The sequence below is a fragment of the Gadus morhua genome, chromosome 3, assembly GCF_902167405.1.
Source record: "Gadus morhua chromosome 3, gadMor3.0, whole genome shotgun sequence".
NCBI lineage: Eukaryota > Metazoa > Chordata > Actinopteri > Gadiformes > Gadidae > Gadus > Gadus morhua.
This window is the reverse complement of record NC_044050.1, coordinates 25,587,083-25,614,931: the sequence shown is the minus strand read 5'-3', so window position 1 is coordinate 25,614,931 and position 27,849 is coordinate 25,587,083. Positions and strand designations below refer to the sequence as shown.

The 27,849-nt window shown below is 44.2% G+C and overlaps 5 protein-coding genes across 7 annotated transcripts; 2 read left to right on the top strand and 3 right to left on the bottom strand.

The window, feature by feature from the left end:
• Positions 1-396: 396 nt before the first annotated feature.
• On the bottom strand, positions 397-4,325 carry rpl9 (ribosomal protein L9). 2 transcript variants are annotated; one of them, XM_030352417.1, is made up of 8 exons: positions 4,251-4,325; positions 3,595-3,641; positions 3,384-3,499; positions 3,093-3,188; positions 2,722-2,854; positions 2,467-2,547; positions 1,021-1,145; positions 397-550 (listed from the first exon to the last, which is right to left on the bottom strand). In XM_030352417.1, the coding sequence occupies exons 2-7, from the start codon at positions 3,638-3,640 to the stop codon at positions 1,039-1,041; spliced, it is 579 nt and encodes a 192-aa protein (XP_030208277.1). In that variant the 5' UTR covers position 3,641; positions 4,251-4,325; the 3' UTR covers positions 397-550; positions 1,021-1,038. The 2 variants fall into 2 exon arrangements, with proteins under 2 accessions (XP_030208277.1, XP_030208276.1); XM_030352416.1 differs by lacking the exon at positions 1,021-1,145 and having other exon boundaries at positions 4,251-4,322.
• A 166-nt stretch (positions 4,326-4,491) lies between these two features.
• Positions 4,492-11,018, top strand: lias (lipoic acid synthetase). The gene is made up of 11 exons (XM_030352415.1): positions 4,492-4,653; positions 4,986-5,161; positions 5,425-5,518; positions 5,779-5,859; positions 5,982-6,138; positions 7,542-7,599; positions 7,706-7,834; positions 8,782-8,927; positions 9,077-9,147; positions 9,805-9,916; positions 10,029-11,018. The coding sequence occupies exons 1-11, from the start codon at positions 4,570-4,572 to the stop codon at positions 10,091-10,093; spliced, it is 1,173 nt and encodes a 390-aa protein (XP_030208275.1). The 5' UTR covers positions 4,492-4,569; the 3' UTR covers positions 10,094-11,018.
• Positions 11,019-11,076: 58 nt separating this feature from the next.
• On the bottom strand, positions 11,077-16,603 carry ugdh (UDP-glucose 6-dehydrogenase). 2 transcript variants are annotated; one of them, XM_030352414.1, is made up of 13 exons: positions 16,520-16,600; positions 16,353-16,426; positions 15,535-15,696; positions 14,987-15,088; positions 14,582-14,782; positions 14,041-14,238; positions 13,611-13,758; positions 13,381-13,475; positions 13,113-13,243; positions 12,392-12,531; positions 11,967-12,058; positions 11,770-11,880; positions 11,077-11,680 (listed from the first exon to the last, which is right to left on the bottom strand). In XM_030352414.1, exons 3-13 carry the CDS (start codon positions 15,694-15,696, stop codon positions 11,588-11,590), a joined length of 1,473 nt encoding a protein of 490 aa, XP_030208274.1. In that variant the 5' UTR covers positions 16,353-16,426; positions 16,520-16,600; the 3' UTR covers positions 11,077-11,587. The 2 variants fall into 2 exon arrangements, with proteins under 2 accessions (XP_030208274.1, XP_030208273.1); XM_030352413.1 differs by having other exon boundaries at positions 16,353-16,603.
• Positions 16,604-16,898: 295 nt separating this feature from the next.
• On the bottom strand, positions 16,899-21,115 carry smim14 (small integral membrane protein 14). The gene is made up of 5 exons (XM_030350650.1): positions 20,955-21,115; positions 20,491-20,580; positions 19,001-19,049; positions 18,510-18,664; positions 16,899-18,423 (listed from the first exon to the last, which is right to left on the bottom strand). Exons 2-5 carry the CDS (start codon positions 20,563-20,565, stop codon positions 18,382-18,384), a joined length of 321 nt encoding a protein of 106 aa, XP_030206510.1. The 5' UTR covers positions 20,566-20,580; positions 20,955-21,115; the 3' UTR covers positions 16,899-18,381.
• A 1,107-nt stretch (positions 21,116-22,222) lies between these two features.
• On the top strand, positions 22,223-27,519 carry ube2kb (ubiquitin-conjugating enzyme E2Kb (UBC1 homolog, yeast)). The gene is made up of 7 exons (XM_030350648.1): positions 22,223-22,541; positions 23,317-23,410; positions 23,516-23,574; positions 23,708-23,790; positions 24,201-24,300; positions 24,935-25,063; positions 25,368-27,519. The coding sequence occupies exons 1-7, from the start codon at positions 22,479-22,481 to the stop codon at positions 25,440-25,442; spliced, it is 603 nt and encodes a 200-aa protein (XP_030206508.1). The 5' UTR covers positions 22,223-22,478; the 3' UTR covers positions 25,443-27,519.
• Positions 27,520-27,849: the final 330 nt, after the last annotated feature.

The following is a 27,849-nucleotide window of genomic DNA, read 5'->3' as shown; positions in this document are numbered from 1 at the left end:
TTTTGTAAAATGTCTAAGGAATGTAGGATATATCATTCCTATAATAGGATAAGCCCCCCAACAAAGTTGAGTACAGAAAGATGACGCGATGTCCTTCTGGCATAGCCGTGCCTTATGTTGGCTAACAATTTCATGGGTTTATCTCAGTGACAAGCAGCAGTCTAGTCATTTGTTTCATTTGAAGCTGATTATTAAATACATCCTTTCATAGTGTATATTTTACAACACATTTGCACAGCTTAAAACTCAAACCAGCCCTTCTGCTAGTGTATGCTCAACATTTTGGCAACATTTTGTTCTGATTGCATCTTAATTTCATAAACTGGCATTTAAAAGAGGGAACCTAGCACTAATAGTGACAAACACCATAACTTGCAGAAAACACAAAGCAACATGTTTGTTTGGAAAAGTGGGGAAGTTTTATTTGTCAAGGAATAGATTTAATTATTCTCTTGTGGGACCACCGTTGTCTTTTCGCTGACGTAGATTCCGTCCAGAAACTTCCTGATGTCCTTCTTCTTGACGGTGGTGGCCTGCTGGATCAAGGCAGCTGTTGGGGAGTGGAGAAAACAGAATGAGAACAGGGTCATGGGTCACATTCCGCAGCACGCGGGGGACTATCATGCTTAGAGCTGCAGTTCATTCACTTCCTGCTTTAAATGCAAGCGCGACAATCAATGGCTAAACAAAATAAAAAACAACAACAAGAGGTACCAACAGATACTCTGAATGCCCAAAAAAAAAAGAAACACAATAGTTGCATATTTACATCAAATGTGGAAATGCAAAATAAATTGGAAACATGCAAAATGTAAGATAATCAACAGTGGAGGGTAACAACAAGTGTGCCATTAAACAGGCTTAAGTCATATAAACCACCTTGAAATGCAAAGTTGACCATTGAAAAAAAATAAAAAAGAAGCTTGATGAGGCGACATTCAAACGATGCAACCGTTCAAAGCCGAACACAAGTGCTCAACCCGTGAAGACCACCGTGAGGCTTTTCCTGCGTTTGCTAACCTCTAGTTGTTTCTGCCTTCAATCCTGACGTTCCAATACTGTTCCTTTCTCAGAAACATAAATACCATCCAAGAACTTTCTGATATCCTTATTTTTGACTGTGGTGGCCTGCTGAATCAGAGCCGCTGGAATGAAAAAGGCTTGGGGTATAAGCAAAGTACAGAGGATACAAACCAGTCATGGAACAACGGTTTGGGGTCAAGGGGAGATACAGAGGGAAGTTGTACAAGTACAACGATGAGGTTGGAGAGTAGGACATCAGAATGGTGACAGGGAGCCAGCCCATGTATAATGAAGACTGGCGGTGCTTTGGAGGACAATACTGATGGATGAATGAATTCATATTGTACATGGTATGATCAAAGTTCAACCCCTTACTGCAACACAAAACAATCCCTTTTAGATGGATGGTATTCTCCAGTTCCGAGGGAGGCAGGTCTGCTCGTTAATCTTTCTATTAACAAGACTCCTACTACAGAGCAGACCCATTTCTCATACAAAACACTTCATTGGACCGTCAGCCCAGTGTCAAACTACATTCGATGAGTCTTGCACCAACCCAGACTACATTTAAAATCAACGTTAAAAAACGTTTGCACTTTTAACTTATTCGAATGTTTTCCGTGCATCTGTTAAATCCTGTTTTCATGTCTTTGAATACAGTTGCTAAATGTCTTTTATGCATCCTTTTGTAATCGTTTTTTGATTTTATTGTATGAAATGTTGCCATGAGAAGCACATTGGGTGTACCTTTTGTGAGTATATAAATCAAGCAGACTTGAATAAAACCCAGATATTTAAACATTTGACCAAGACTGCATCATAACAGAAAGCATTACTATGATTTACTTTATCCAGTTTTTCATTGGCAAATATTAAAAGAGTACAAGCCTTCAAATACCCAGGAACTATAGGAGAATACACCTCGTTAGGTCGAGACCAATAAATGGTTTGTGATTATGAAATTTGAAGTACTTGAGAAAAATCTTAAATGTACAGAAGTGGATGGAAATTAATTTGTTTTAAATGTTTTGATAACAAATAGATGAACATTTATGCATGAACCATACAATAACTTTTTACAATGAAGACAAGTTTCGCATTCCATTAAAAAAAAAATAAAAAAACCAATATTTGTAATATCCTTTTTACCAATCGGGTAGAGCCTGTTAATGCACATGTGAATTCAAACAGCAAAGATCAACACCAATATTGACACAAAGATGATCATGAACCATTTTAATCTAGCAAACCAATTCAATAGCAAGATGTGACCTGACAAAATGTCTTAAGCCAATTCCAGATGGATTTAAGGAGTAGGTAAGACTCCATAGGTCAGATTAAACCAACACTTTTAAACCCTCCTAAAATGTAACAGAAGCTGACGAAGCAGCATTAATCGCACCTCGTCACTTAATCTTAAACCAGGGATGGGGGAGGTCTCACCTGAGTTGGACACAAGCTCCACATCATTGCCCTCCAGCACCAACTCGTCCTTCTGGGCCGTCGACAGAGCACATCCCACACCTGAGAGGAGCAGAGCATGGCGTGAGACAAATGGATAAAATAACCCAACAATTCAAACTACAACCCCTTCATTCGAGAGGACTATTGTACAACAAGGTAATTAAAGTCAAGTTAAAATGCATCTAAAAACGCCTCAACATCTAATGATCCAGACGGAGGAACCAGGAGACTCACCAGCTCTCATGCGAACCCGGCGGATGTACTTCTCTCCCAGGAAGTTCCTGATCTCGACCAACGCGCCTCCCTCCTGGATGACCACATTGATGGGGAAATGGGCGTACACAGAGCGCATCTTGTACCTGAAGCCCTGGGAGGAGAAACATGAAATCAGCCGGTTATAAAGTGGAAGACGGAACAATGCCTTTTCTAAATACATGAATCATGTGTCTAGCACAGAAGTGTAAAAAAGCAGCTTAAAGTTAACTATGGAGGCAGAGGCCCTGCCACCACCAAATACATCAGGGCATTTTTGGCTAAAATTAATGTTGGCACATGGCAAAAGTGCCCTGCTGAAACAGGGCTGAGACGAAGAGCAATATAATTACCATGGTTACACCCTTGACCATGTTCTGGACGTGACTGCAGATGGTGCGGACCGTGGCCAACTCCTTTCTGTTTCCCCACCATTTATCCACGCGAAGCTGTGGAGGCGAGACACACAGCCTTACAACATCTATAACAAAACCCAAACTCCTCAATGCCTTACAACAGCAAATCTACCAAAATTGTCAGTCAGACTAATGTAACAGTCCAGAACTCAACACATTTGAGAGATGCTTTAGGTCGTTCAACGAAGCACCAAAGACACAAAGTAGATGAACAGAAAGGGGGCCCACCTTCTTGTTTTTCTTTCCCAGGAGGCTGAGCTCCAGGTTGATGTGGTTGAACTCCCTGCGGAGTGTGCCCCGGGGTCCTTTGACGATGACCGTCCGGCCCTTCAGCTTAATCTCGACTATAAACAGCGGAGAGAAAATAAGTTCACACAGGACTCTTCACATTGGAAAGGTAACACATCTCAAAAACCAAATCTCAGATAGGCCAACTTACCATTGTCGGGAATGTCGACAGTCTGGTTGCTGAGAATGGTCTTCATTCTGTAATGGACATCAAGAGCAATGCATTAGCTTTGTGGACTTCACACAAGGGTTAGCGGTGGATGTAGTGGTCAAGAATAACGTGGGTTCAAACGTGTTGCACAGCTTAGTGCAAATTAAGGATAACATGCATAGCTTGTCATATACATATAAAAATGTCCTTAATAGCCGTTTCAGCAAAGCATTAACCTAACTTATTGAATCGCTGCGTGTGACAAGTACAGCTAACGCCAGGCTAGCTCATCAGATGTGTCCGATCGCTATGTTGCAGTTAAACAAGCCAATTGTACTCGCACAGGGATGTCAACATTTCAAAGAAAGTCATAGTAAACATTGCTTAGCATTAAGAACATTAACAATCAGAAGGGCAATGTGCTTCGTTACACCGTTACGAGTTCTACCGCTAGGCCTGGGATAGTATTTAGCGAATGGGTCTAAACACTATCACTTTATACTACAATATCCACAATATAAATCAAAAATAAAACATCGCTTGTGTAGTGTAACAACTCCCGATCATAAATGTCTAGAAATAGGGTGATATTGTATATTCTTTAAGTTAGATGACGGTAGATTTTATGTGCGAACAAATTTTTCAGGGATTCTCACCTCGCCGATGGTGGAGGAAAGGAGGAAAGAGAGACGTCATCACGCAATTGTAGTTTCGTTGCGTGGCGTCGCCAGACATTACAAGACAACTTCCAATCCATGGATTGATATTGCATATATATGTACTACACACATATCGCATGATAAAATACTATAGTTGACAAGGCTATGGATCAATTATTTCAAAATATATGTGAAATTCGAATTGATTAGTAATAAAGCAACGTTTACATTATGTGTTTTGCTTTCAGACCAAAGTAGCTGCTCATCGATATTTGTTGTCAATGTCGTCTGCTGTTCTACGCAGGCAAGTTAAGCCATGGCTTTGGTAAAGCAAAGTTGTATTATAGCTGGTCGGTTCGGTAACAGCCGCCTTTGGTTGACACCCAGATGCAACCCCTATGTAAGTATTTCCATATGTTATTACGCTACAAACAACTCAGAGTTCTCGTAAGAAGTAAGACTCGGGCCTAAACGATCGCGTTTTTCCCTGCACATATACGTTATAAGTGCGCGCCTGGTATAATCGTATACGTTTTCTTACTAACGCCACATCAAATGTCGTACCTGTGAGAGGTATGTATTTAATTTCCAGATAGTATGTTCAATAATTATGGTAGTTAACAAATACGTTCTGAAGAGGGATGTTAAAACATGGCAAAGGGCAAATGTGTACTTTGGTATTTGCGAGGTATGACGAGTTTTTGTATTCAAGATAAATTGCTTAATTTCCAGATATATGCCAGTGGACTCAAAACAGTGGTCAAACCCTTGCCGACAAGGAATGACAGAAAAACTGAGTTGCTAAATGACGATGGCCCTGATCTGCAAGACTTCCTTTCTGGGGAACTCGCTGAGAAGAGCAACTGGGAAGAGTACAAGGGAAACCTGAAGAGGCAGAAGGGAGAGAGGTAAAGACGAGGGTCTGAATTGTTCCTCTATTATGACCTATATATATATATATAAATGCTACAATATACAATATCAGCATAGTTAGGAATGGATAATCTAATTATATCTAAATAGGTCCTTTGGTATGAGTAAAACACTATAGCCACATATTATCCAGAATACAAACAGCTAAATTTGTCTTCAACCAAGTCCTATAAAATGGATATTGACAGTGTACTGGGACATTGAGTTTTGAAATGAATCCGTTGTGACCTCCTAATAGGCTGCGGCTTCCTCCATGGCTCAAGACAGAGATCCCTATTGGGAAGAACTTCAATAAACTGAAGAATACATTGAGAGATCTCAATCTGCACACAGTAAGTGTGTGTGTGTGTGTGTGTGTGTGTGTGTGTGTGTGTGTGTGTGTGTGTGTGTGTGTGTGTGTGTGTGTGTGTGTGTGTGTTACCCTACACTAATATGTACATGTACGCAGAAACAAAGACATCAAAACAGATCTGGGGATGTAGTGGTGAACGTGTGTGCACACACTTGACGCCACTCACTGTTGCAAGCAATCTACTCTCAACTCATCTAGACACTTGCTATCTGTACGACTGTATCGGTATCTCTTCCTCAGGTGTGTGAGGAGGCCAAGTGTCCCAACATAGGGGAGTGCTGGGGTGGAGGGGAGTCGGGCACAGCCACAGCCACCATTATGGTAAGACCTCGACCAGCACATCCCGGACTCATTGCTCATATTGACGAAGTTGTGCAGCCGTAGTTGCTGGATCGCTCACACTCCATGAGGTGTAAAAAGCGTTGTCGTCTCCCTGTCCGCAGCTGATGGGCGACACGTGTACGCGTGGGTGCAGGTTCTGCTCTGTGAAGACAGCCCGCCTGCCTCCGCCCCTGGACCCAGATGAGCCCTACAACACAGCCAAGGCCATAGCGGCCTGGGGGCTGGACTACGTGGTCCTCACCTCCGTAGACAGAGACGGTAACCATGCTCTTAGCGCTCGCGGTGCTACTACAGCACGCATCCACGTGGGCTCGGTTTGGCTCCGTGCAACACTGCACAAGCAGAGTCAATGCTTAAGGCTTTCAGAAGGAACGAAGTGGAGTTGTGAGGCTGCCACCTACCGCTCAATCCTGTTTCTGTCTGTGCTCTTGTCCTAGTGATAAGTGCTTATAATTACTTTTATCAATAATTTTTTAACTAAAGTCAGAACTTTAGTCATGAGTTCAATTGTTGTTTGTGTCAAAACATTATTTACAATTATATAGCATTATTGTACAATCCTTTTAGATTTACGTTTACTGTACTTTTAAAATCCACAATTATCACAAGAAGAACAGGAAGCAAAGTCAAAGTCACATTTATTATTCAAAGGGCTTAAAAATAAAAAATAAATAGAATTAAACATAACTAAACAAAAAATATACATATATAATTATTCAAGTAACAACGGAATAAAACAAAACAAAAACAAGGTTAATTGAAGATAAGTTACAGTAGGAGCAAATTAATTTCTGTTGGTAGTTGGTTCCATCAGTAGATCTAAGTGACCTGTTAGGTCTGTAATAGACTAGCATATCTGAGATGTATTTTTAACCAGGGCCATTGAGTGTCTTAAACATGATAAGGAAGACTTTAAACTCTATTCTGGATTGTACTGGAAGCCAATGCAAAGGCCTGGCCGTTGGTGTGATTTTTGTCTTTTGGACTTTGTTAAAATTCTGGCAACAGCATTTTGAATTAAGGGAAGCCGCCTGATTGTCTTTTTTGGGAGGCCAGTGAAGAGGGCATTGCAATAGTCAAGCCTGGATGAGGCAAATGCATGCATGAGCTTCTCTAAGTCCTGCTCAGATACAAAAAGCAGGCTGTAGTTCCTCTCTCTGCCCTTTTCACAACGACGAGTTGCCTTATGAAAACGAGTTGGGGGTGAAATGTCGACATTATTTTGAACACAGAACATTCATTCAAAACAGGATCAAGCAGTGCGTTGTTCAGCTCCCAACGTGAACTGACGTGCTTCATGGACAACTGAGCAGAGCCGTTCTCCCCATCAACAGCACAGGTTATCCCGTATTGGGATGACCTGTACTGTTACGGTCTTCAAACACTGTTTATAGAAACCGTATTGGTTTCTATAAACAGGTTTAAATCCTTTCTTAAGGATGTTGAAGCTGGCTCTTCTGACTGTACATGCTTTGTTTGATGATGTTCTGACTGTGACTGTTTGTTCTCTGTTGTTTTTAAATGACTGTCTGGAACTGTGCTGCTGCCTCTCTTGGCCAGGACTCTCTTGTAAAAGAGATTTTTAATCTCAATCAGACTTCTCCTGGTTAAATAAAGGTTAAATAAAATTAAATAACAATCCTATGTTCTTGGTTTGGCAGATATCGCCGATGGCGGGTCGGAGCACATTGCTAAGACGGTGGCTAACCTGAAGGAAAGGTAAAAGCAAAGCACTCTGTCAGCCCCACGACCCCTCACGCACAGACACTCGTACGATCCCTGTCCAGTCCCGGGGTGAAAACGGAGCACGGTTCCTCCTTTCTAGGAACCCTCGGATCCTGGTGGAATGCCTCACCCCGGATTTCCGCGGCGACCTGGCGGCCGTGGAGAAGATCGCCCTCTCGGGTCTGGACGTGTACGCCCACAACGTGGAGACGGTGCGGGAGCTGCAGAGGTATTATGGGGTTGATTACAAGCTAGACGCATGCAGGCCCAATCTCAGTATGCCGTCGTACCAGGTGATGCATGCTAGATTTACCTGCTTAGTTTTCACCTGCCCTATTTGCCCTTTACCGATCCTATACAAATGTAGCTTGAATCGGCGACTAATAATTGTTTGCAATTTACACATTTGCCACCAGAGGGAGACATAGAAGCTCTGATAAGCAGGGACGGTCTAGTCACTGTGTATTGGAGAGAGTAGCCAACAGGAAACACACATTTCCTCTAGACAAACGGTGCAGACATAGACAGAACAGACCAAAAACACCATAGGGGACGATGTGTTATAGTGTTGTGCTCAAGGGTCATGAAGACCATTTTAAATTCCAGTACATTTGTCAAATAGTTTACTTGTATCCCCCCTGTAAGCTAATACTAGCGTCCAAAAAATGAAATATTTATTGGTACATTTGTTGGCTTTTGTTGTAACCTTTAGTACGAGCTCTTTATATCTACATGAGGGGGTCCTCTTCCAAAGAGGCTGCCGTGTTACACCGCCATGTTCCTACATGAGCCCAGAAGGGACCAACGGATCTGGTGAAGACAAATTTTCAATGAGCAAACATAGTTGCCATCTTAATCTTACTAGTCGCTTGCTAGACTTTGGTAGCAACTGACACCTCACAGGGCACCGTAGTTTCTCTTACATCCTTTTGTAGGGGAGAGGTGAGGGGTAGGGGGATTTTCTGTTAGAGGCCCCTTAATCCTCATACTCAACACAGCAAGGGTTCGGGGTTATATTCCCACTGGGCCCATCCATGCTGAGAACACGCATGGACTCACAGCAATGTGCAGCCATTTGGGCAATTGCTCCAAATGGCACATACTATATTACATATAGGCTTTGAAAAGATTTGCACAAAAGTCCCATGAGGCTCTTGGATCGTCCTCTGCCCCCAGGCACGTCCGCGACCCCAGGGCCAACATCGACCAGTCCCTGAGCGTTCTGAGGCACGCCAAGAAGGTCAACCCGCACATCCTCACCAAGACCTCCATCATGCTGGGCCTCGGGGAGACGGAGAAGCAGATAGAAAGCACCCTGGCAGGTGTGTGCACGCACACACGCATACTTAATCCTTCATAGTCAGTCAGTCAGTCAGTCAGTCAGTCAGTCAGTCAGTCACTCAGTCACTCAGTCACTCACCCACACTATCAAGTACATTCATGTTATGGGCCGTTGGTTCTTCTGACCCAGAGCTACGGGAGTCGGGGGTGGACTGTCTGACCCTGGGCCAGTACATGCAGCCCACCAAGCGCCACCTCAAGGTAAGGTCGGATCAGGTGACGCACACACACACACACACACACACACACACACACACACACACACACACACACACACACACACACACACACACACACACACACACACACACACACACACACACACACACACACACCCACACCGCATGGACCTCATGCTGGGTGACTAAGACATTGTGCATGTCTGTCTGTTGTCATGGCAATTCCTTTGCGATATTGCGTCAGGTGAGACTTAAGTATTTTATTGTCCCTCTCACGAGAGACCGTTGCTTTGGGCAAACGGAGAGCAACTTCTAAATACCAAAAAGCACATAGTTGTAGAAAATACCCTGTTTAATGTATGATTACACCATTCTCTTCTCTAGCAGATTGAGCCAGAATAGTTTCACATCCTTTTAACACATGTCCACGTCCTCCCACAAGGCAATACACTCCTTACATCAAAGGATGTGAATGCTCCGCTAAAGTCCAGATGTCCCGGTGTCGCTGCACTGTTTATGGTCCCAAGAAGTGACTGACCCCCCCCCCCCCCCCCCCGCTTCAGTTCACTCCAGGCCATGTGTGAAGACATACAGTGGGGCTAGACGAACACAACATGAGAAAGCAAACGGATAAAAAGGGGAAAAACTGACACCATCTCTTTTCCACTCCATTTCCCAGGTGGAGGAATACGTGACACCTGAAAGTTTCGCCCATTGGGAGACAGTGGGGAAGGACATGGGCTTTGTGTACACGGCCAGCGGGCCTCTGGTGCGCTCCTCTTACAGAGCAGGTGAGACACTCTCTCGTTGTTCAACAGGAACCCACTCGGCACTCATTCACAACCCCCGTGTGTTCCACCTTCTGTAACCACTCCATCCCTCCTCTGTGATGCCTTCCCTTAGGAGAGTTCTTCCTGAAGAATCTGGTGGAGAAGAGGAAAGCAGAAGGGCGCGCTCTCGCCGAGTAACAAGAACCACCCAGGGCCGGGGATGGTGCCCTTTGACCCCTCTTCTTACCCTCACTAGCTCCTCTGTGATTAGCTGCTTTTTACCATGTGTAACAAACACCAACGTTTTTTTTTAAATAAAGCCTAGCCACAGCAAAGATACTTTATTTTATTATAAGAATTCCAACATTTTTAAACTCACTGGGGGTCTGGTGGCGATTCTTTTTAGATTTTGCGTCCAGGACAGATGACTCCTCGATGCAAAGAAAGCGCACAATACTTCTATAAAATAAGCTATTTAACGTGTGCGTACACCAGTCTATCTTTACTCACAGAGTGAGCCGGGATGGTTTCACAGAGCCTTTTAACACCAGTATTACGCCGTAGGAGTGAGATGTTTCCCTAAAGCCGAGAGGCCCCTGCGTCGCTGCCAATACACACAAGCTGTTTGTTTATGGAGATGTAGCCCCCCCCCCCCCCCCCTTTGTTAAGTTCAGTCCAGGTTACGTGGTAAGACATGCAGTGGGGCCAAATGACACAACACGAGGAAGCAAACATACAAATAGAGGGATAAACCTACAACATATCGATTTTTCACTACCCGGGCCTCCCAATATTATAATAGGGGGGGTGGGATGGAATCCACTGATGAATCTGGTCAGTGTCTTATTGGGGCTGTGTACCCTGTAACCATTCCCAGGTCAGAGGTCAAACAAACTCAGGCCTCAGGATGCTCTCTTCCAGATCATTCTCTGGACCTCGCCCTCTCTTCAGGGCACTATTGACCCCCAGGAAGAGAGAACCGTTGATGTTTATCCGGAAGATGTAATCAAAATGAAAGTTCTAGGGACTCATCCAATTAAAAAGAACAAACACTCAGAAGATATATTACTAGTGACTGAACCTTGTGTAATAACTTATTGTGCAATAAAAGGATTCAAACGTTTATCTTTTCCTGGGCTTTTGTTTTAGTGATGAACTGGTTGTTGCATTAATACACAATGTCACAGAAGCACAGGACAGTTTTATTTCATTGGTCCATTTGGCTAAAAAAAAGATTGCAGACATATTCTTAGTCTCAGACCCATGTACAGCAGAGGATGATTTATAAAAATGCTTAATATGTATAAAAATGTTTAAGCTCTATTAAAAATGCTGATTCAACATTACATAGTAAATACATAAAAATATAGTTTACATATAATTGTCAAACATTTCGGTGCAACGTACTGCATTCGATTTGGTTCCATCGGGGACACTGGCTCATAGGTTTAATCAACCCACTCCCTTAGACATCATCCCTAACCGTTCACTGGACTTCTGGACCTCTGGCCGCCTAGCCAATTAACCGCTTAATCACATAGCAGCTATCGGCAAGTAGCGACAAGAAATGGGTTCTAATCGTTATTGAAATGATTAGAACCAGCTGCAGGATGTGTGCGAACGGAATGCGTGTGTCGGAATGTGTGTGTGTCTGTGTGTGTGTCTGAGTGTTTGTGTGTCTCTGAGAAAGGTTCAAGCTTTGGTTTTCTTGGCCGGGGGCTCTGTCACTGCCGCAGGGGTATAAGGAATCCGCAGCGTCGTCACCTTTTTACCGATGGTCTCAATCTGGGGAGAGAAAAAAAAAGTATTAACGGATTATCGGTTATTAACTGTGTGTGTGTGTGTGTGTGTGTGTGTGTTCCCCCGCCACTAACCTGGAAGCCGATGTTCTGTAGATGCCCGTGGAGGTGGTCCAACACTCTGCGGCCGTCGAAGAGGAAGGCGGGCTTCAGCATCTGCTTGTAGATCTTCTCATAGTCCAGTTCCTGTTGAGCAATGACAGGGCTGTAACAACGACTACGCTGCTGCACGCTCAAGCTTGGACCTCCTTCGAACACGTGTGGCGCCTCACCCTGAACATGTCCCACTCGGTGCAGATCACCAGTGCGTGGGCCCCCTGGCAGGCCTCATAGGGGTCTTTGGTAACGGTGACCAGCTCGTCCACTGAATAGGACAGACACACACTTGATGTTATTACTCTTATCTCGTGCCATCCCCCTATCATCCCTATTACATAAGGGCTATTACCAGGCAATTATTTGACTGTGACCAAAAGGCAGTTAAACGTTGTGCAAGATAGAAAGCGTTGGGTAAGACGAATAAAAACGATTAAACAGTGAATGATATTTTTGATTGAAACTACAGGCATTCCTGTGTCACTCTTTAAGGCAATACACAATGTTGCTTTGAAGCCTCTGCAGTCTGGATTTCATGATTACACACACACAGACACAGACACACACACACACAGACACAGACACACACACACACACACACCTCTTTGGGGGCTGTCCCCTGAGATGTGGGGCTGGGAGAGGTCGAGGATGATTTGTTCCTTCAGGACTTGAGGGTCATAAATGTGCAGCTTGGCCCCCTCCTCCATCAGGTACTTTGAGATGTAGATGCTGGAAGACTCCCTGAGGGCGACAAAGACAAACCGTCCCAGTCAGCAAGGTTAATATCTAGACTGGCTATACAGGTATTAAAAATGCCTTCTGAAAGCTCCCTCCTCTCCATATTAGTTCTCTCCCATCTCATTCCCCCTATCTCGTCTAGTGAGACAGGAACAGAGGCATAACTCCCGGGCTCTGTGCCGTCTCCCCCCCAGAAGTTCTGCTAGTGCATAGCAGCACTGCTGGGCCTGAGATCAGCAAGTAGCCAACTGTTTCTCATAGTACAGGGCCTACAGGCTAGCGTGCATTGCACTCATTATCCAGTGAAGCTTGTACCTTTTATGCCTGGAGATCAAAGTTCAAAGAGAGGTGATTTATTACCCATGCTCCCGCGAGTGCAAACAACCAGCTTATTAAAGGGTTAAAAAAGAGGCTTTGAATAGATTTATTATTAACGGCAGACGTTATATATTGATTAAGTCACTGTTAAACAACACGTTGGGAGTGCGTTTAAGGTAAAACACAAAGGAGTTGTGGACCAAGGAGCCCGTGTTGACCAGGTGCGGGAGATGGGTGTGCAGGGAAAACATTCACAGCGGACAGACCTGGTGTCCCCGGTGTCTTTCTTGAAGGAGAAGCCGAGGAGAGCGATCTTTTTGCCAGTGACTGTGTTGAAGAGACAGTCTATGATCCTGCAGGCAAAACGCCGTCTCTGGTACTCGTTCATATCAATCACCTGAAAGAACACAAGTCCAACACTGAGACACAAGATAAAAAGTAAAGAGTCATGGAAAGTGAAAAACCAAACCCCCTTCAATTGCTATTACTACTTAATATTAGCTTGAGTGCTAATGCTGTGGGTGCAGTACCTACCTGCTGCCAGTAGGAGGCCACCTCCGGGAGGTTGAGCGCTTCACACAGGTAAACGAGATTTAACACGTCCTTCTGGAAACAACTTCCTCCGAAGCCTGTCCAGAGTTGGGGGAAGGGCGGGAAAGATGGGTTGGATTAAGTCCCTGAGCCCAGGTCGGTGACCTCATGCGTAGATTACAGACTGCAGGTCGAAGTCGCTGAAGGCACCCAGGGCTAGCGCACTCACTCACCGATACTGGCCTTCAGGAACTTGCTGCCTATCCTCTGGTCCATGCCGATGGCTTTGGCCACCTCCTCCACGTCGGCCCCGGTTGCCTCACACAGGGCGCTGATGCTGTTGATGCTGCTGATTCGCTGGGCCAGGAACGCGTTGGCCGCCTGTGTCCGGAAATGCAATCGTGTTAAAGGTGACGTATCGTCCGCCGTTTTTGAAAATCTGCCTCTTCCGACATCACAAGTGGGCGTGTCCACCTAGACGTGTGACGGAGAGATCAGTCTACCAGCCTACCCAGTGGGCCGTAGCAAACGTGGCTCATCTGTCCGTCATACACCGAGGTGGACACGCCCACTCGTGATGTCATAGGAGGCCGATTTTCACAACCTTTAAAAATACCCCAAAAAAAACCAAAAAAGGTTTAGGTTGAGCGAGGGACGACGCACCAGTTTGGAGAGCTCCGAGGACCAGGTGTTGGTGGTGATGATACGCTCCTTGGGCACCCAGCGCTCGTAGACGGCGCACAGCGCTCGGATGGCCCTCTGGCCCTCCGCCGTCTCGTCCCCGCCGATCAGGACGCGGTCCGGATCCTTCAGGTCCCGCACCGCCGTGCCCTCCGCCAGGAACTCCGGGTTGGACAGCACCTGGACCCCCGCGGCCATGGGGAGAGAGCGGGGGGTCAGGGGCTGAACAGTGACCCCCCCCCCCCCCCCCCTATATAATCATAATAAGGTGAACCAGCCGGCATCACACCACAACCCTTCAGGGGATAGCTCTGACAAAATGGCTGCTCTGGCTGTAAATGTTCTTCTAACTCGGCCATAAACCGGTTCCCCCCGGGGCAGACAAATGCCCCCCCCCCCGTACACCCTGCCACATGCCCCCAACACCCCCCCCCCCGGGGGGGTGTTGGGGGCATGTAGCAGGGTGTACTCCTAAAAAGACGCCACAACCATGCGGTCCACTGAAGGCCGGAGCCCCGCCCACCTGCAGGTTGAGGCTGGGCTTGGTGTTGGCGTCGAAGATGCGGCGGATGCTCTCGGCCGCGCGCACCGGCACCGTGCTCTTCTCCGTCACGATCTTGTAGCCGTCGGACATCTCCACGATGCGGCGGGCGCAGGCCTCGATGTACTTGAGGTCGGCCGCCCGGCCCTTGCCCATGCCGTAGGTCTTTGTGGGCGTGTTCACCTGGGGGGGGGGGGGGGGGGGGGGGGGGCAAGAGAAGTGTCAATCAACCGCGGCTTCAGGGGCGGGGGGGGGGGGGGTGACGGGGGGGAGTGGGAGTGCTTGTCGTCAGCCTCACGCCTGACTCCCCAGGATGTGGTTTGTGTTTGTGTGTGTGTGTGTGTGTGAGTCACAGGGGGAGTCCGTGGGTTGTCTTGGGATACTCACAGAAATAAATACTAGGTCGGCTTCCTTGATGGCCGTGTCGATGTCCGTGGAGAAGAAGAGATTCCGCCCTCTGCACGACTCCACCACGTCCTTCAGACCCGGCTGGGGGGGGGGGGGCATACAGGGCGGAGGACTTGGGTGAGCAGGGCATCGGAGGGGTGGGGTGCTGATTCAAGGGGCTAGGACGCGGGTCCGCCCTTTATAAGTGCACCAGTCATACTTTGAGGGCGTCAACTTTGGAAGCCCCATTGACGCAATAACGCGTCGAAACATCTGGAAGCCATTGAGCGGTGATTCAGTGTTGCACGTACGACACTGGCGTTACAGCAGTGACTCAGAAACGCGCACAAACTCTGGGTTTGATTATCTGCCATATATACTTTCACCCTACCCTTATTCCTTTAGTGGCCCGTGTTGAGGAATAGAGATTCAGAGGAAAATAGAACACAAACCAACTAGAATTGCTATACATGTTGGTGACTGAGCTCATTTTTCACACTAGCACAAGCTACACGAACCACTGTCAGAACACATCTTTAGCGCCGTACCTCATATATGGGCAGCGTATCCGAGTTCCAAGCGTTGATCCTAGACTCATTGATATCCACCACAGTGACTGTGATCTCGGGACACATTTGTGCGATCACAGTGCATGTGGGACCCCCGACATAGCCGGCCCCAATGCAACAAACCTTCTTTATCTGAAACATCTGGCAAGGGGAAGAGAGGGGAAAGGCTCGAATGAGACATACAGAGTGACGTCTAGAACTATAATATATAAAGCCTATGGAAGGACATCAAAAAATAAATAAACATAAAATTAAAATTTTAATTGTATTTATAGTGGGAATATATATTAGGTCTAATAAGTCAAATAATCTGCTCCATTGCTTTTATAGGCAGCTTATTCGTTGGTATAATAAAAACGACATTATAATGTGGATGTAGGCTTATATGGGGCCTGCAAAGACAGATATAGAATTATTGTGCAATAGTTCTTAAGTTGTAGATTTTCTTGTATGGCCGTGATGATGAATTCAATGATGGAATTGAATTTGGAGGTAATTACATCGATATACAAGGATACACACCTGAGGAGAATAAAAATGCTCAGTCCTGAATGAAAGGCTCTTTGAATTGGTAGACGGGGTAAGCCACGTATAGCCAGGAATCAAACAGAGGCGCTATTCAACTTATCCAACCCCATCGGGGACCTAAGAGATCTAGCATTTTGCAAGCCTGATGTTTAAATCGCATTCATTCATTTGACTTCAGGTAAATAGATGGATACAAAAACAGACATGCATTTAATTAAATGCTTCATACTTCAGTCTTACAGTAAAGAATTAAGTTACCGATAATTTACCTCTGGCAACTCGAGTCAACTTGAAGAAGGCGTAGTCTGCAGCTCCTTTCGAGGTAAATGCTGCTAAAAAAAAACTAACACACAGGCAATGTAGAAAATGAGCTCTCTTCTAATCAAATGATTATCTTCAAATGTATTCAGAAGACAGTAACATTAGCTCTTGTTACCTAGCCAAAGACTCCTTTAACTATGCCTTCCCTAGTGATCGGCGATCTAGCAGCAGGGACTTTTACGAAGCTAACGAGTTCTGATTTGCGGACACAGCAAACTGCGTCATGCTTCAAAATAAAAGCCTGGCGTCGCTAATTTTAGAACACGCTGAATGTAGAGTCAAGGACCGTCAAATCTGTCTCAACACCATGACATACGATTTGATTTTATGTATTATACATTTAAGTAGAATTTAATCCATTTTAATCCGTTACCACATGACCGGTAAATTTTACATCAATGATATCAGCTAATGAATATTATTGCTGATTGATCAAAATTAAAAAGACAAGAAACAAAACAATATACATAAAAAAACATGACAAAACAACAAAGTAATATTATCTTCATTTTATTTATTGGTTTATAAAGAAAAGTGCATAGTTAAAGGCTTTTCTTAGTCACAGGTTGTGCAGTAATCCTCCCAATCTATTACTTTCTCAATCCACAATAAAAAATACCCAAGTTTTCCAAGGCATTTCCCACCAAGGACATATTAGAAAGACTGATTTCAAAGTAAAACAGATCTTAGAAGGAGGCGCAGAGATGAGTCTAACTCTGTATGTGACTAATTGAGCTGTACCAAGTATTTAGTACAGTAGTTCCCAGTTCACTTGTAGACCCATTATAAAATTGGAAATCAAAGTCCAAAGTAAAACTTGTTCAAATGGCAATGATCTCAAAGCCTGGTAATTTCGTAGTTAACTACCTTACCGTTCTAAGATTACAATTCAATATGCATTTCATAGCGATTGCTAATAAATTATGTTGCAGAAATGAGCCCCCGTCCTCTTACGCTACTTCGGTATAGACAACAAAACTATTCACCTTACATTGGCACTGCAATATGTCTTCAATACAACTAACTTTTCTAGCTAAAGACCAATTACCAAAACCACTGGGATTATTGAACTCCTGCTCTACAAACAAATAAAGAAGGGCTATTCAAAGAAATTGAAGGGACAGTGTTGTGGAATGGAAAAGATGTTCACCTTGAATTCATATCATATCTATATCATTCCTACTTGCCAAATGAAGCAGTCTTTCCAATAGCCTTCTAAATATTTCCACGGGCACCCCCTTACATAGCAGAATAACAAACTATCAGGCATTAACATCCTTTAACAAAAGTGCTTATAAAATGGGTGCTTTACAGACACAGCCTCTATACGGTTAACATAGTTGGTGTACAATGATTCAAATTCGGTTATAGATTACAGATTTCTTCTCTGGTCTGCAGGAGGCATGCCGATTTTATTCACCAAGACCATTTTTCTACGCCATGTTTTCTGTACCACAATTTGTGAGCCAGGATAATGCAACATTCACTATTTAACTTTTGTTAAGCAGCAGCTATTGACAGCCCTCAAATTTCCGAGATAACATTTTATCCTTTCGCCAAGGCTCCTTTCAGATCGGCAACTGGATTAGCCGTTACATCATCATTGGCAATGGTTCTCAAAGTGGAATGTGTTATTAGGAATCTCAACCCATCCACCCTCATCGTTGCGCATGAATGAGAACAGAGGTTAATCCGTCCCTGATAAAAAGTTAAATGTCTCCATAATAAATGAGGTCTCTCCCGTCCCTCCCACTGCAGACTCATCGGAATGTAACCACCTCTTGTGAGAGTGTCGAGGGAGGGGGGGGGGGTTCTTCAAATGCATTTTATAAGAAAAACAGGTGAAAGCAATAGAGAACCCTAAAGAGGAAGGGAGATTAACCAAGGGGTAGGGGGTTAGCAGAATCGATTGATGGACAGGTGGTTGGCACGGTCTCCAGTTAACTCTTTATGTCGGCGGGGGTTCCGGCGGTAACCTTAGTCCACAGGCGGGGATGGGTCATGGTGCCTCTCGTGCCTCTGCAATCAGACACACAACACAGTCCGTTCAGTACACCTCTCTGGTGATCCACCAGAGGGAGAGGCGTGTATGAACCTGTACTGACGTTGGAGGGTCCAGAAGGTTTGCCGAGGGGACGAGGAGCTCGGAGGCTGGACGGGCGCAGCAGGAAGAGGAGCAGAGCCAGGATCATCCACCCCATGAGGACCATGGGGAGGGTGAGGTCACCTCCATTTGCCACTGAGCCACTCGGCCCGGGTACTGCGCCAGACACACACACACACACACACACACACACACACACACACACACACACACACACACACACACACACACACACACACACACACACACACACACACACACACACACACACACACACACACACACACACACGAATTTCACTTCTTGCACAATGGAATATACAAATACACATCTGAAAAAAAAAAAAGCAGCTAGTGCTGCCAACATCAACTAAGAAAAATACAATGGAAAATACCCAGAGTGGCTTTCGTTATGAAAGAATTAGAGCAAACAACGAATACAGAATTTAGTTGAGAAACACATGGGCAAAATCAAATAAATTGTCTAACATACTTTCTTGAAGGCACTCTGTGTCAGTACAGTAGGACTGGGATTGCCTGAGCTAAAGGAGAATATAAAAGAAAAGGAGAGGAATGGGAGGAGAAGCAAGCGTCAAAAGTCATTATTCCATCCAGTCCCCATCATGAAAACCTTCAGTCGTTCCACAGGCTTTAAAAGGCTAGGTAGACCTTCGTAAAGGTGTGTCACAAGAATTAATTTGATTCACATCAAAGTAATGTAGAATATATACTGAACATTACACAAACAATCAAATAGATGGGTTTATTACCCTGGGTCATAGTTGTATATTACACGTGTGGTGTAGTTGATGTTACACCAGCCAGTTGATGTGTTTGACGTGATAAGCATTGTTTGTTCATATAATGTTTTTGACCTCCAAGTTTCAGTTTTGTTCAGTTAAATGTAAAATGAAGTGGAATGCGTTCAACACCTGTTTGAGTAGGGAGAAGGCCCACATCCATATTACTGCCTTAATGTATTGCAACTTGTCTGATACACTGCATATCAACAAACAGCTGACTTCTCAAACATAAAAATTGTCAGGGATGCTATGATTGATATCACACACACACACACACACACACACACACACACACACACACACACACACACACACACACACACACACACACACACTTACAAGCCTAGAATAAACATTTAGAGTTCATCATCAAACTTAAAGCAACTCTTATTTTGCTTCTATTTCCATCAAGAGGTTAGAATAAGCCCTCTCGGCAGCGCCAACCTCTCATGTTGAACTGAGAGCAGACTGGAGGCCGCAGTGAGGGTGACCTCTAGAGGTTACAAGTGGTATTGCTAGACTTTACGGGCCAGTGCTAGCTGGGCTAGCTGCCAACTTAAAGATCTGTGCAACAAAATACATAATTTGACATGACGGCAAACATTCTATTTCTTCACATAATTTTGAGGATTGTAGTTTTTTTTCGGAATTAATAACGGGCATCCTCTACTGTTCGTGACTGGTGTATTGGTGGCTGGTGTAGTTTAAGGAATCCCCAACATAGTTCTAAATGTGTGTTCCCTTTGCCGCCAAGTACAAGGCTTAGCACCACTAAAGCCCTTCTGCCCTCCCTTTCTTCAGAATAAGCTCCATGACCAAAATAAAGGTTTTCAGCTGAAGTTGCAACGTGTAAGACGGTACCCCTCCCAGTAAGTTACACCTGTATACATGGCCACTTGGGACCCGCCTGGCTACAAAACAAACAGCGAGCCGGAACCAGGATATGCAAGCTGTGTATGCAACCTACTTAATAACCTAGTATTACAATACAGCCATGACCATTTCCTTGAAGGAATACAATTACTTTATTTCTGTCTCTCAAACACTCATGGTCTTGAAATCGATTTACTTTCTTCTACCAATCCTGTACTTGAAACTTTCTGCTTCCACTCAACTATTTGAATCCATCCTGTCCTCGAACATGTTATGACCCAGATCTGGCCGGTGTCGGAACTCTTACCAGGTTTATGAGTCGTCTCATCGCGTACTCGTGGGTGCAGATGCACTCACAGGGGTCGTAGCCTCCCTCCGCCATGTCCCTCCGAGTTACCTTTATGGTTGGGACAAGCCAGAAGTCTCACACACTGCCTGTGCGATGCAAAATGCAACAATACCTGCTTTTGCATTTCCAGTTGACGATTTGCATTTGCCACCCATGATTCGGGAGGTAGTATGCCCTTTTGAAAATCCCAAGTATCCGATATAAAACAATTGTATTCGACAGTGAGACACAGTGGCAGATTCTGCAAGCTTACAATTGGGATTTTCCGGCCAGCTAGCTTTGTTTGTTTTTTCAAAATGAGTACACATTTGCAAGCAATACTGGACGCCTGATATCACGACCCCCTACTACCTATCTTAATGTGCTGCATTCATACGTTTTAACATTCAATTTGACAACGATTCGTCGAAGGGCTTACTTACTCGTGCTTGAACAGTTTAATATACGATCTCTGCTTGCTTCTTCGTCGTCGTTGTCGTCGTCGTCGAGTCCAGTTGTTTGTACAGTTGGACACCTTGCACGGCGGAGCAGCGTCAACAGTGCTACCGGGTCACCAGACAGCCGCTCGGCGGAGCTCTGCTCGCTTGTTGTGATTCAGACGGATAAACCACGTGAGCAGCAGGACAGTTTAAAGGCACACTGTGTGACATTTCAATTGGCTCGTAACTTACAATTACCTGGCATTTATCTGTAACCAATGCTGTCAGATAAGGATTTCAATGATTTTATCGATAAAAGCACATCCTAGAACTGATATATTCTCCAAATAATAAATACCGGCCTGCCCGTGCCTCAACTCTTCTTCAAATAGCCTACTATTACTACACCAACGCCCTCCAGTCAGACAAGCTGGTTTGTCACACAGTTCACAACCAGTTAGACGGGACAGAACATTGTTGTTGATTTTTTTTTTAATTGTGAAAGTGTGAAGCCAGGGTCTCAGTCTTACACATTACGACTCTAACCTCGTTCTCACATTGACGTTGCGATTAAGAATGCAGCTGTTCTAATTGTTTCTTGCAGTAATGCCTGCAATACCTCTACCTCTGAGTCTACCATATCATTTTATGGATGTCAAATTGTGTCCTACGTTAAGCAGAACAAGACGTGACTTCTAACACGACCACCTTGCTATCTTGAGGTATTCGTACACATCCATCAAATTTAAGAAGAATGCTCATTCGGGTGGACAAAGCTTTCAGCAGGTGCATCCACTCCAGTCTACACGGGGTTTAAACTATTTAACCTTCGAGACACTTTTTTTTTTATGTTATTTAATGCACAATATTGGTTGAAACAATATGATAGCAGAAAATGTGAAACGAACCCATTGTTTACCCTCAGCCTACAGATGTTTACCTAAGATGATTATCAAAAGACTGATTAAGATATGTGAGAATGGATTTCTACGAAAAGTTAAACATCATGGCAATTATCAAGTAAATAAGTAATTTAATACAAAATATCCCAAAATATTAAATTCAATAAATTATTCGTGTATTATTATTTTTTTTTAAATAACCGACTTTTAAATACATGCTAATGTATACATAATATTACATACGACTTTTACACACTCATCCTCACGGTACCCAAAGTTTTGTGTGAAATCTTAATCCCATGATATAAATGAATATTTAAGTGTTGAGCCAGCAAATTTATTATGTTTTGATTAGATTGACATGTTAAAGCGAACGGAAATAATTCACTCTTGTTTGATTCATGAATACATGAAGCTTCTCCTCTTATGTGGTGGTCCCGCTGAGCTTCTAGACTGAACGGTTCCGTTGTGTGGACGACAGTTCATTCTCCAGTGCTGCGTGAACCACAGCAGAAGAGCAGGGAGGTGGGAGTCAAAGGGGATTCCCTACGAACAGCACCACCGCCGACCATAGTGGGCACATCCAATCCTAGCCGCAGCTTGCAGTAGCACACAACAGAGGAACATGGCTAACATTGCAGTCCAAAGGATCAAGCGAGAGTTCAAAGAAGTTCTCAAAAGCGAAGAGGTGAGCGATCAACCTTCTCAATTCATGTGTTTTCCGTTCTTTAAAGGGATCTTCCGGTGTACGTGTATGTGGTTTGTCAACGCCGTAAAGGGGACTCGTTTCATGGGCTAGCGGTGTGCAGTTAGTCAGGCCCCAAATGATAACTTCAGCTAGCTTGACGTCCAGCTACGTTTAACTCGCTGCGGTGCAGCTGCTCCTGTACCAGGCAAGGCGGATCAGGAAACGCCGGGGCTTTTTTTTTTTGAGGCCTCCTGCCCTTCTTCATAATCAACAGACACGCCACCAGAGGAGCTTTTTCCTGAATCCATTATGTTCAGACGTAATGAATCCTTTTACTTGAGAACATTTGAAATGATACATAAGGCCAAAGAGTTTTCTTCGGTGACTGTTTCTGTTATTACTTTGACAACTCCCTCTTAGCATTCGCACGGTAGCTTTCTCAACATAACCAGTCACGTTTGTTTTGCGTAACGACCACTGAGGTGATTCAATCATTATGTCATTGTTCAGTCTCTGTTGCCAAATCACATTGTTGACAAACTTTGTTCACATCGCTGATCTAAGAGGCATGATCGTTGATGGGAAGCTTAACACATTTAGCCGTACATGGACACTAACAATAGTAGTCAGAATCCTGTTTTTTCGAGAATATACCAACCCAGGACTGAGCGTTTTGTTTGTAATACAACAGCCATCGTTTGGAAAGTGTTCTTACTAACTTAGGAACTACGTGGATTCAAATACTCTCCCGTTATTTTATTTTTTTCTCTATTAGACGAGTAAAAACCAAATTAAAGTAGATTTGGTGGATGAGAATTTCACAGAGCTGAGGGGAGAGATAGCTGGCCCCCCAGACACACCATATGAAGGTAAATCAAATCAACATAAAAAGTGATACTACATAAAGTGAGACGGTGATGTTAAGATTATGTTTTGTTATTATTATGTTTTCATATGTTTCCTATTCTTTATAGGTGGCAGATTTCAGCTTGAAATAAAAATCCCAGAAACATATCCTTTTAACCCACCAAAGGTATACGCAAGAATGTTTCTTACCTGCTCTTTCACATTACTGTCTGTGTAATCCACATTTTTTAACACACGCAAACACATCACACCACACTACACTACACAAATGTCCCTAATTAGATCTCTCTCCCTTCTAGGTGCGGTTCATCACAAAGATTTGGCATCCTAACATCAGTTCTGTGACGGGAGCTATTTGTCTGGACATCTTAAAAGACCAATGGTGAATGAGCCAAAGTGACAATCTTCCCATTTGGGCTTCATCACAGTGTTTTTTCACAAAGTTTTTCCTTTTATTCCATTATCAATCCTGTCTTTAACCATTCCCCCCCCCCCCCCTTTACCCCAACGTCTGTTGGTCTCTTCAATATCTGTTGGTCTCTCTTCTTCAACGTCTGTGGGTCTCTCTTCCTCAACGTCTGTTGGTCTCTCTTCCTCAACGTCTGTCGGTCTCTCTGCCTCAACGTCTGTCTCTCTTCTTCAATGTCTGCTGGTTTCTTCTTCAATGTCTGTTTGTCTCTCCTTCAACCTCTACTGCCCTCTTCAATGTCTGTTTGTCTCTCCTTCAACCTCTGCTGGTCCCACTTAAACATTGGTCGGTCTCTCTTTGAACCTCTGCTGGTCTCTTTTCAGGGCGGCTGCTATGACTCTACGGACGGTGCTTTTATCTCTACAGGCTCTACTGGCCGCAGCTGAGCCTGACGATCCCCAGGATGCGGTCGTAGCAAACCAGGTAGGGGGGACATGATAAGAAAACATCCAAATGCATGCCACTTTATTGGCTATAAAGTAACCACAGTCTACTGCTATATTACGCAAGCTACTCTTGATGTTTTTAGGTGATTAAAATACTGATTATGATATGTCAAAGCGATATGAGGTGCAAGCGGAAAAATATTTAACTATGAATCCTTTTCTATGGCGACTTGATTCAAGGCCTCTTGTTTGGAGAGTGCTGTGTGGGTCAATGTAGGGCAAAAGGGAACAAGATGTCAGTAGTAGTTTAATCTTAACTGGGTATCACTTGAGTACTGCTCTTTATCCCATTACTTTCCAGCATTAATTCGGTGAGAGTGGTCCAATTATTTCACTATGGACAAGTGTTGACTAGCTTCATTCACAAATTGTAGGCATTATGAACTCATGTTGTACAGTCAGTCCAAGGATAAAGGCAAAAAAGCCTGCTGCTCAATCTAGCCGGTCTGTCTGATTGTCTAATGTGTGAATCATCCTAAATAAGGCGGATTCAGACACTTGGTCAGGAAAGGTCAAAAAACTACTGAAGATCTCCAAATAACGCTGGTCAAAGGGTTGTGTTTTTCCTTTTTGTGCCTCCAACTATATGATTCTCTCTCTCCCCCGGGCAGTATAAGCAGAACCCAGAGATGTACAAACAAACGGCCAAGCTGTGGTCTCACATCTACGCCGCGGCTCCCTTCTCCAGTCCCGACTACACGCGCAAAATAGACAAACTCTGTGCCATGGGCTTCGATAAGGTAAGAAGCGCCTTGCTGTACTTTCCCGTTGAATTAAAAGTCAAAATTGTACAACCGATATTGGATAGAATGATGCATAACTAAAGCCTTTGTGGATTTCGAGTTAGTCCTAGATGAAGCATGGCATGTTTTTGAAAGACCTACACATGCTTTTCTGTTTAATGTGTTTAGACAACAGCTGCTATATCAATAAGACGGCTCGGCTCTCTCTGAACGGATTCATCTTGACATTGAGCATGGAAATGACTCTGTACTGCGTTGTATCAAAACACTCACGTCTTGTTCCTTTTTGGTGTTTCTTTAGAACGCAGTAATAGCAGCGCTGTCGTCCAAGTCGTGGGACGTGGAGACCGCGACCGAGCTGCTCCTTAGCAACTGAGAAACGTGTCAAGATTCCCCCGATGCATTCACTGAACCCCCCCCCCCCCCCCGACTCCACCACCCTCACGCAACGCATCCACCCAGGCCTTCCATCTCACACCTCCAGCCACCGTGACCGGCATACACACCGCCTTCCTCCTCAAACTACCCCGACAACCCCCCCCACCCCCCCCCCCCCCCCTCCCCATGGCCATTATGCTCACCACCTCGCTGCCTACTGCCTCCCCACCGTCTCTCATCCATCCATCCCTCCGTCGTTAAACTACACCGTTCCCTCGGACACACCACGCTGAACCTAGCCGTGGACCCGGTCCCCGGTCAGGGCAGCAGCAGCAGCCTTAACCCGGTCGATTTATGATTTATGCGATGACCTCCAAAGCAAATGCCTTTAGTTGCTTGCCTGGTACAGTGCACTGCCACTTATTCTTATTGACTCATTTTCTGGCTGGTTGAATACTCCCGTTATGTACATTCATATTTAGTTGATGTATTTATATAATGTGATCCAATAGGAACTGTCAAAAGCTTTGTGTTTTTGCAGTGGAGAGTGAAGAGATGGCATAGTAGTTAGGTATGGATCAACTTGTTTTCACAAGGTATTTTTTTTTGTTTTACAATCCCACAAGATGAAAACGAGCAGAATATGATATTAACATATGCACAGCAGAAGCGCGATATCTGTAAATAGAGAAAAGTCTGTACATTTGAAAATGAACGGTTATATACTTTTTCTTTCTTATAAGATGTTATAAAAATATTTTAAATATGGACTTTGTCTAGTTTACATTATATGAAGACGATTTTATTGTCCCTTAATCTTACTTCTCTGCCCCAAGACGGCCCCTTTAGTTATTTAATTGATTGACCTTGTAATGCATGTTAGACAATGATTTGATAAAAAAAAAACGTAGTTAGCAGGAAGCGCTCTCTCCCACAACCTCACCGACCCGTCATCTGAATTAGGATTATTTTTTTGCTGAATAATGCGTTGGTTGGCTGCCTGCTTCGTAATCTTAATGCAGATGAAAGACTCGTCATCATGAGGACCGACCCCAAACCGCTACCGGACACTGCTTAACCGCTACCGGACACTTGATTATCTTCCACCTTTTAGGCTACGGACCAGTCCCATAATGTTCTCAACAGACAGGAACGCGGCAAGAGTTGATAATCCAAGGTTTATTCCAGTAAAGGAGTTGTAAAGAAATCAGTTTGGACAGTAGGCACAAGTTCCATGCTACCATGACGGTCGCTGCATGTCCATCACGCTCAATTCAAATCATGGAGACGGACGTTGTACCAAGACACATATATCCAGCTGGTACTTTCAATGTCATCCATCTTCAAAACTCATCTGGAGGGAATCATGGACCATGTGTATGGCATTTAAGGGAATGCTTTATATATATATCGATACAAACACAAGTAACCTATGAGTTTCTGTGACTGTACAATATCACAGATAGTCAAATGATGGCTATTATTTACCCTACTGAACAAGAGGCTGGACTTCCTCTGATTTTGAACGTGGAGTTTATAGCTAGCAAGCTGCACAATAGCGTCAATAGTATTTCAATTGTATCAGACTGCTTGGAATAAAGATTCGGAGGGGGTATCGATGTGAACCTTTAGGCCTCCTCAGCAATCCCTCAGCTTGCCCCAATTCCACACACAGATATGCCACGCATTACAACAAGGATGGGTTCAGGTTGAAAGCTGGACACCTGACGCCAGTAGCCTAATAACAGTAGTCGGAGAGGTAGTTGTGTAAAGATGCCATCTCCTGCACTTGTAAATAGACGTGAGCCCTTACATCATCACTAAAGTGCACCATGGATGGCTGGATCTGTATATATTTTATAAGAAATTGAAAGGACAAAAAAAATCCTGCTCCTCTCTTCCCATGTACAACCTTGCACGATGACAACGCATTGGGAAGGTTTCGCTGCACCCTTTGAATTGGGACTTGTTTTTTCCCTTGGGATAAATGGATTGAAGCTAGCGACAGCAGTACAAAGCATGGTTATTTATTGTGACAGTGTCATGTTTCTTTGATTAAAAAAATCCCTGAGAAACCAGTGTTTTTGTCACGTCTGTTAAGAGCCCATACATTTCTTTTTAAAGAACCAAACAATTCGGTACAATGCCAGTGATTCAGTTACTTTTTCAAAGAAATTCAGCATAGTAAATGAATTAATTGGCCCAATATGTGCACTTTCGAGTGCCTTCGTTTGATTGCTGTTAAGGATCTTTATTGTAAATACTTGGTAGTATTCAGCTATACTTAGCATCTCTTATAGCAACTGAAGTATTCAAACTAGCCTTAAACATTTTCCCAAACCATATTACAGAAGTTAACAGAATGATAACTTGGATACAGAAAAACAAGGTTCCCCATGCATGTT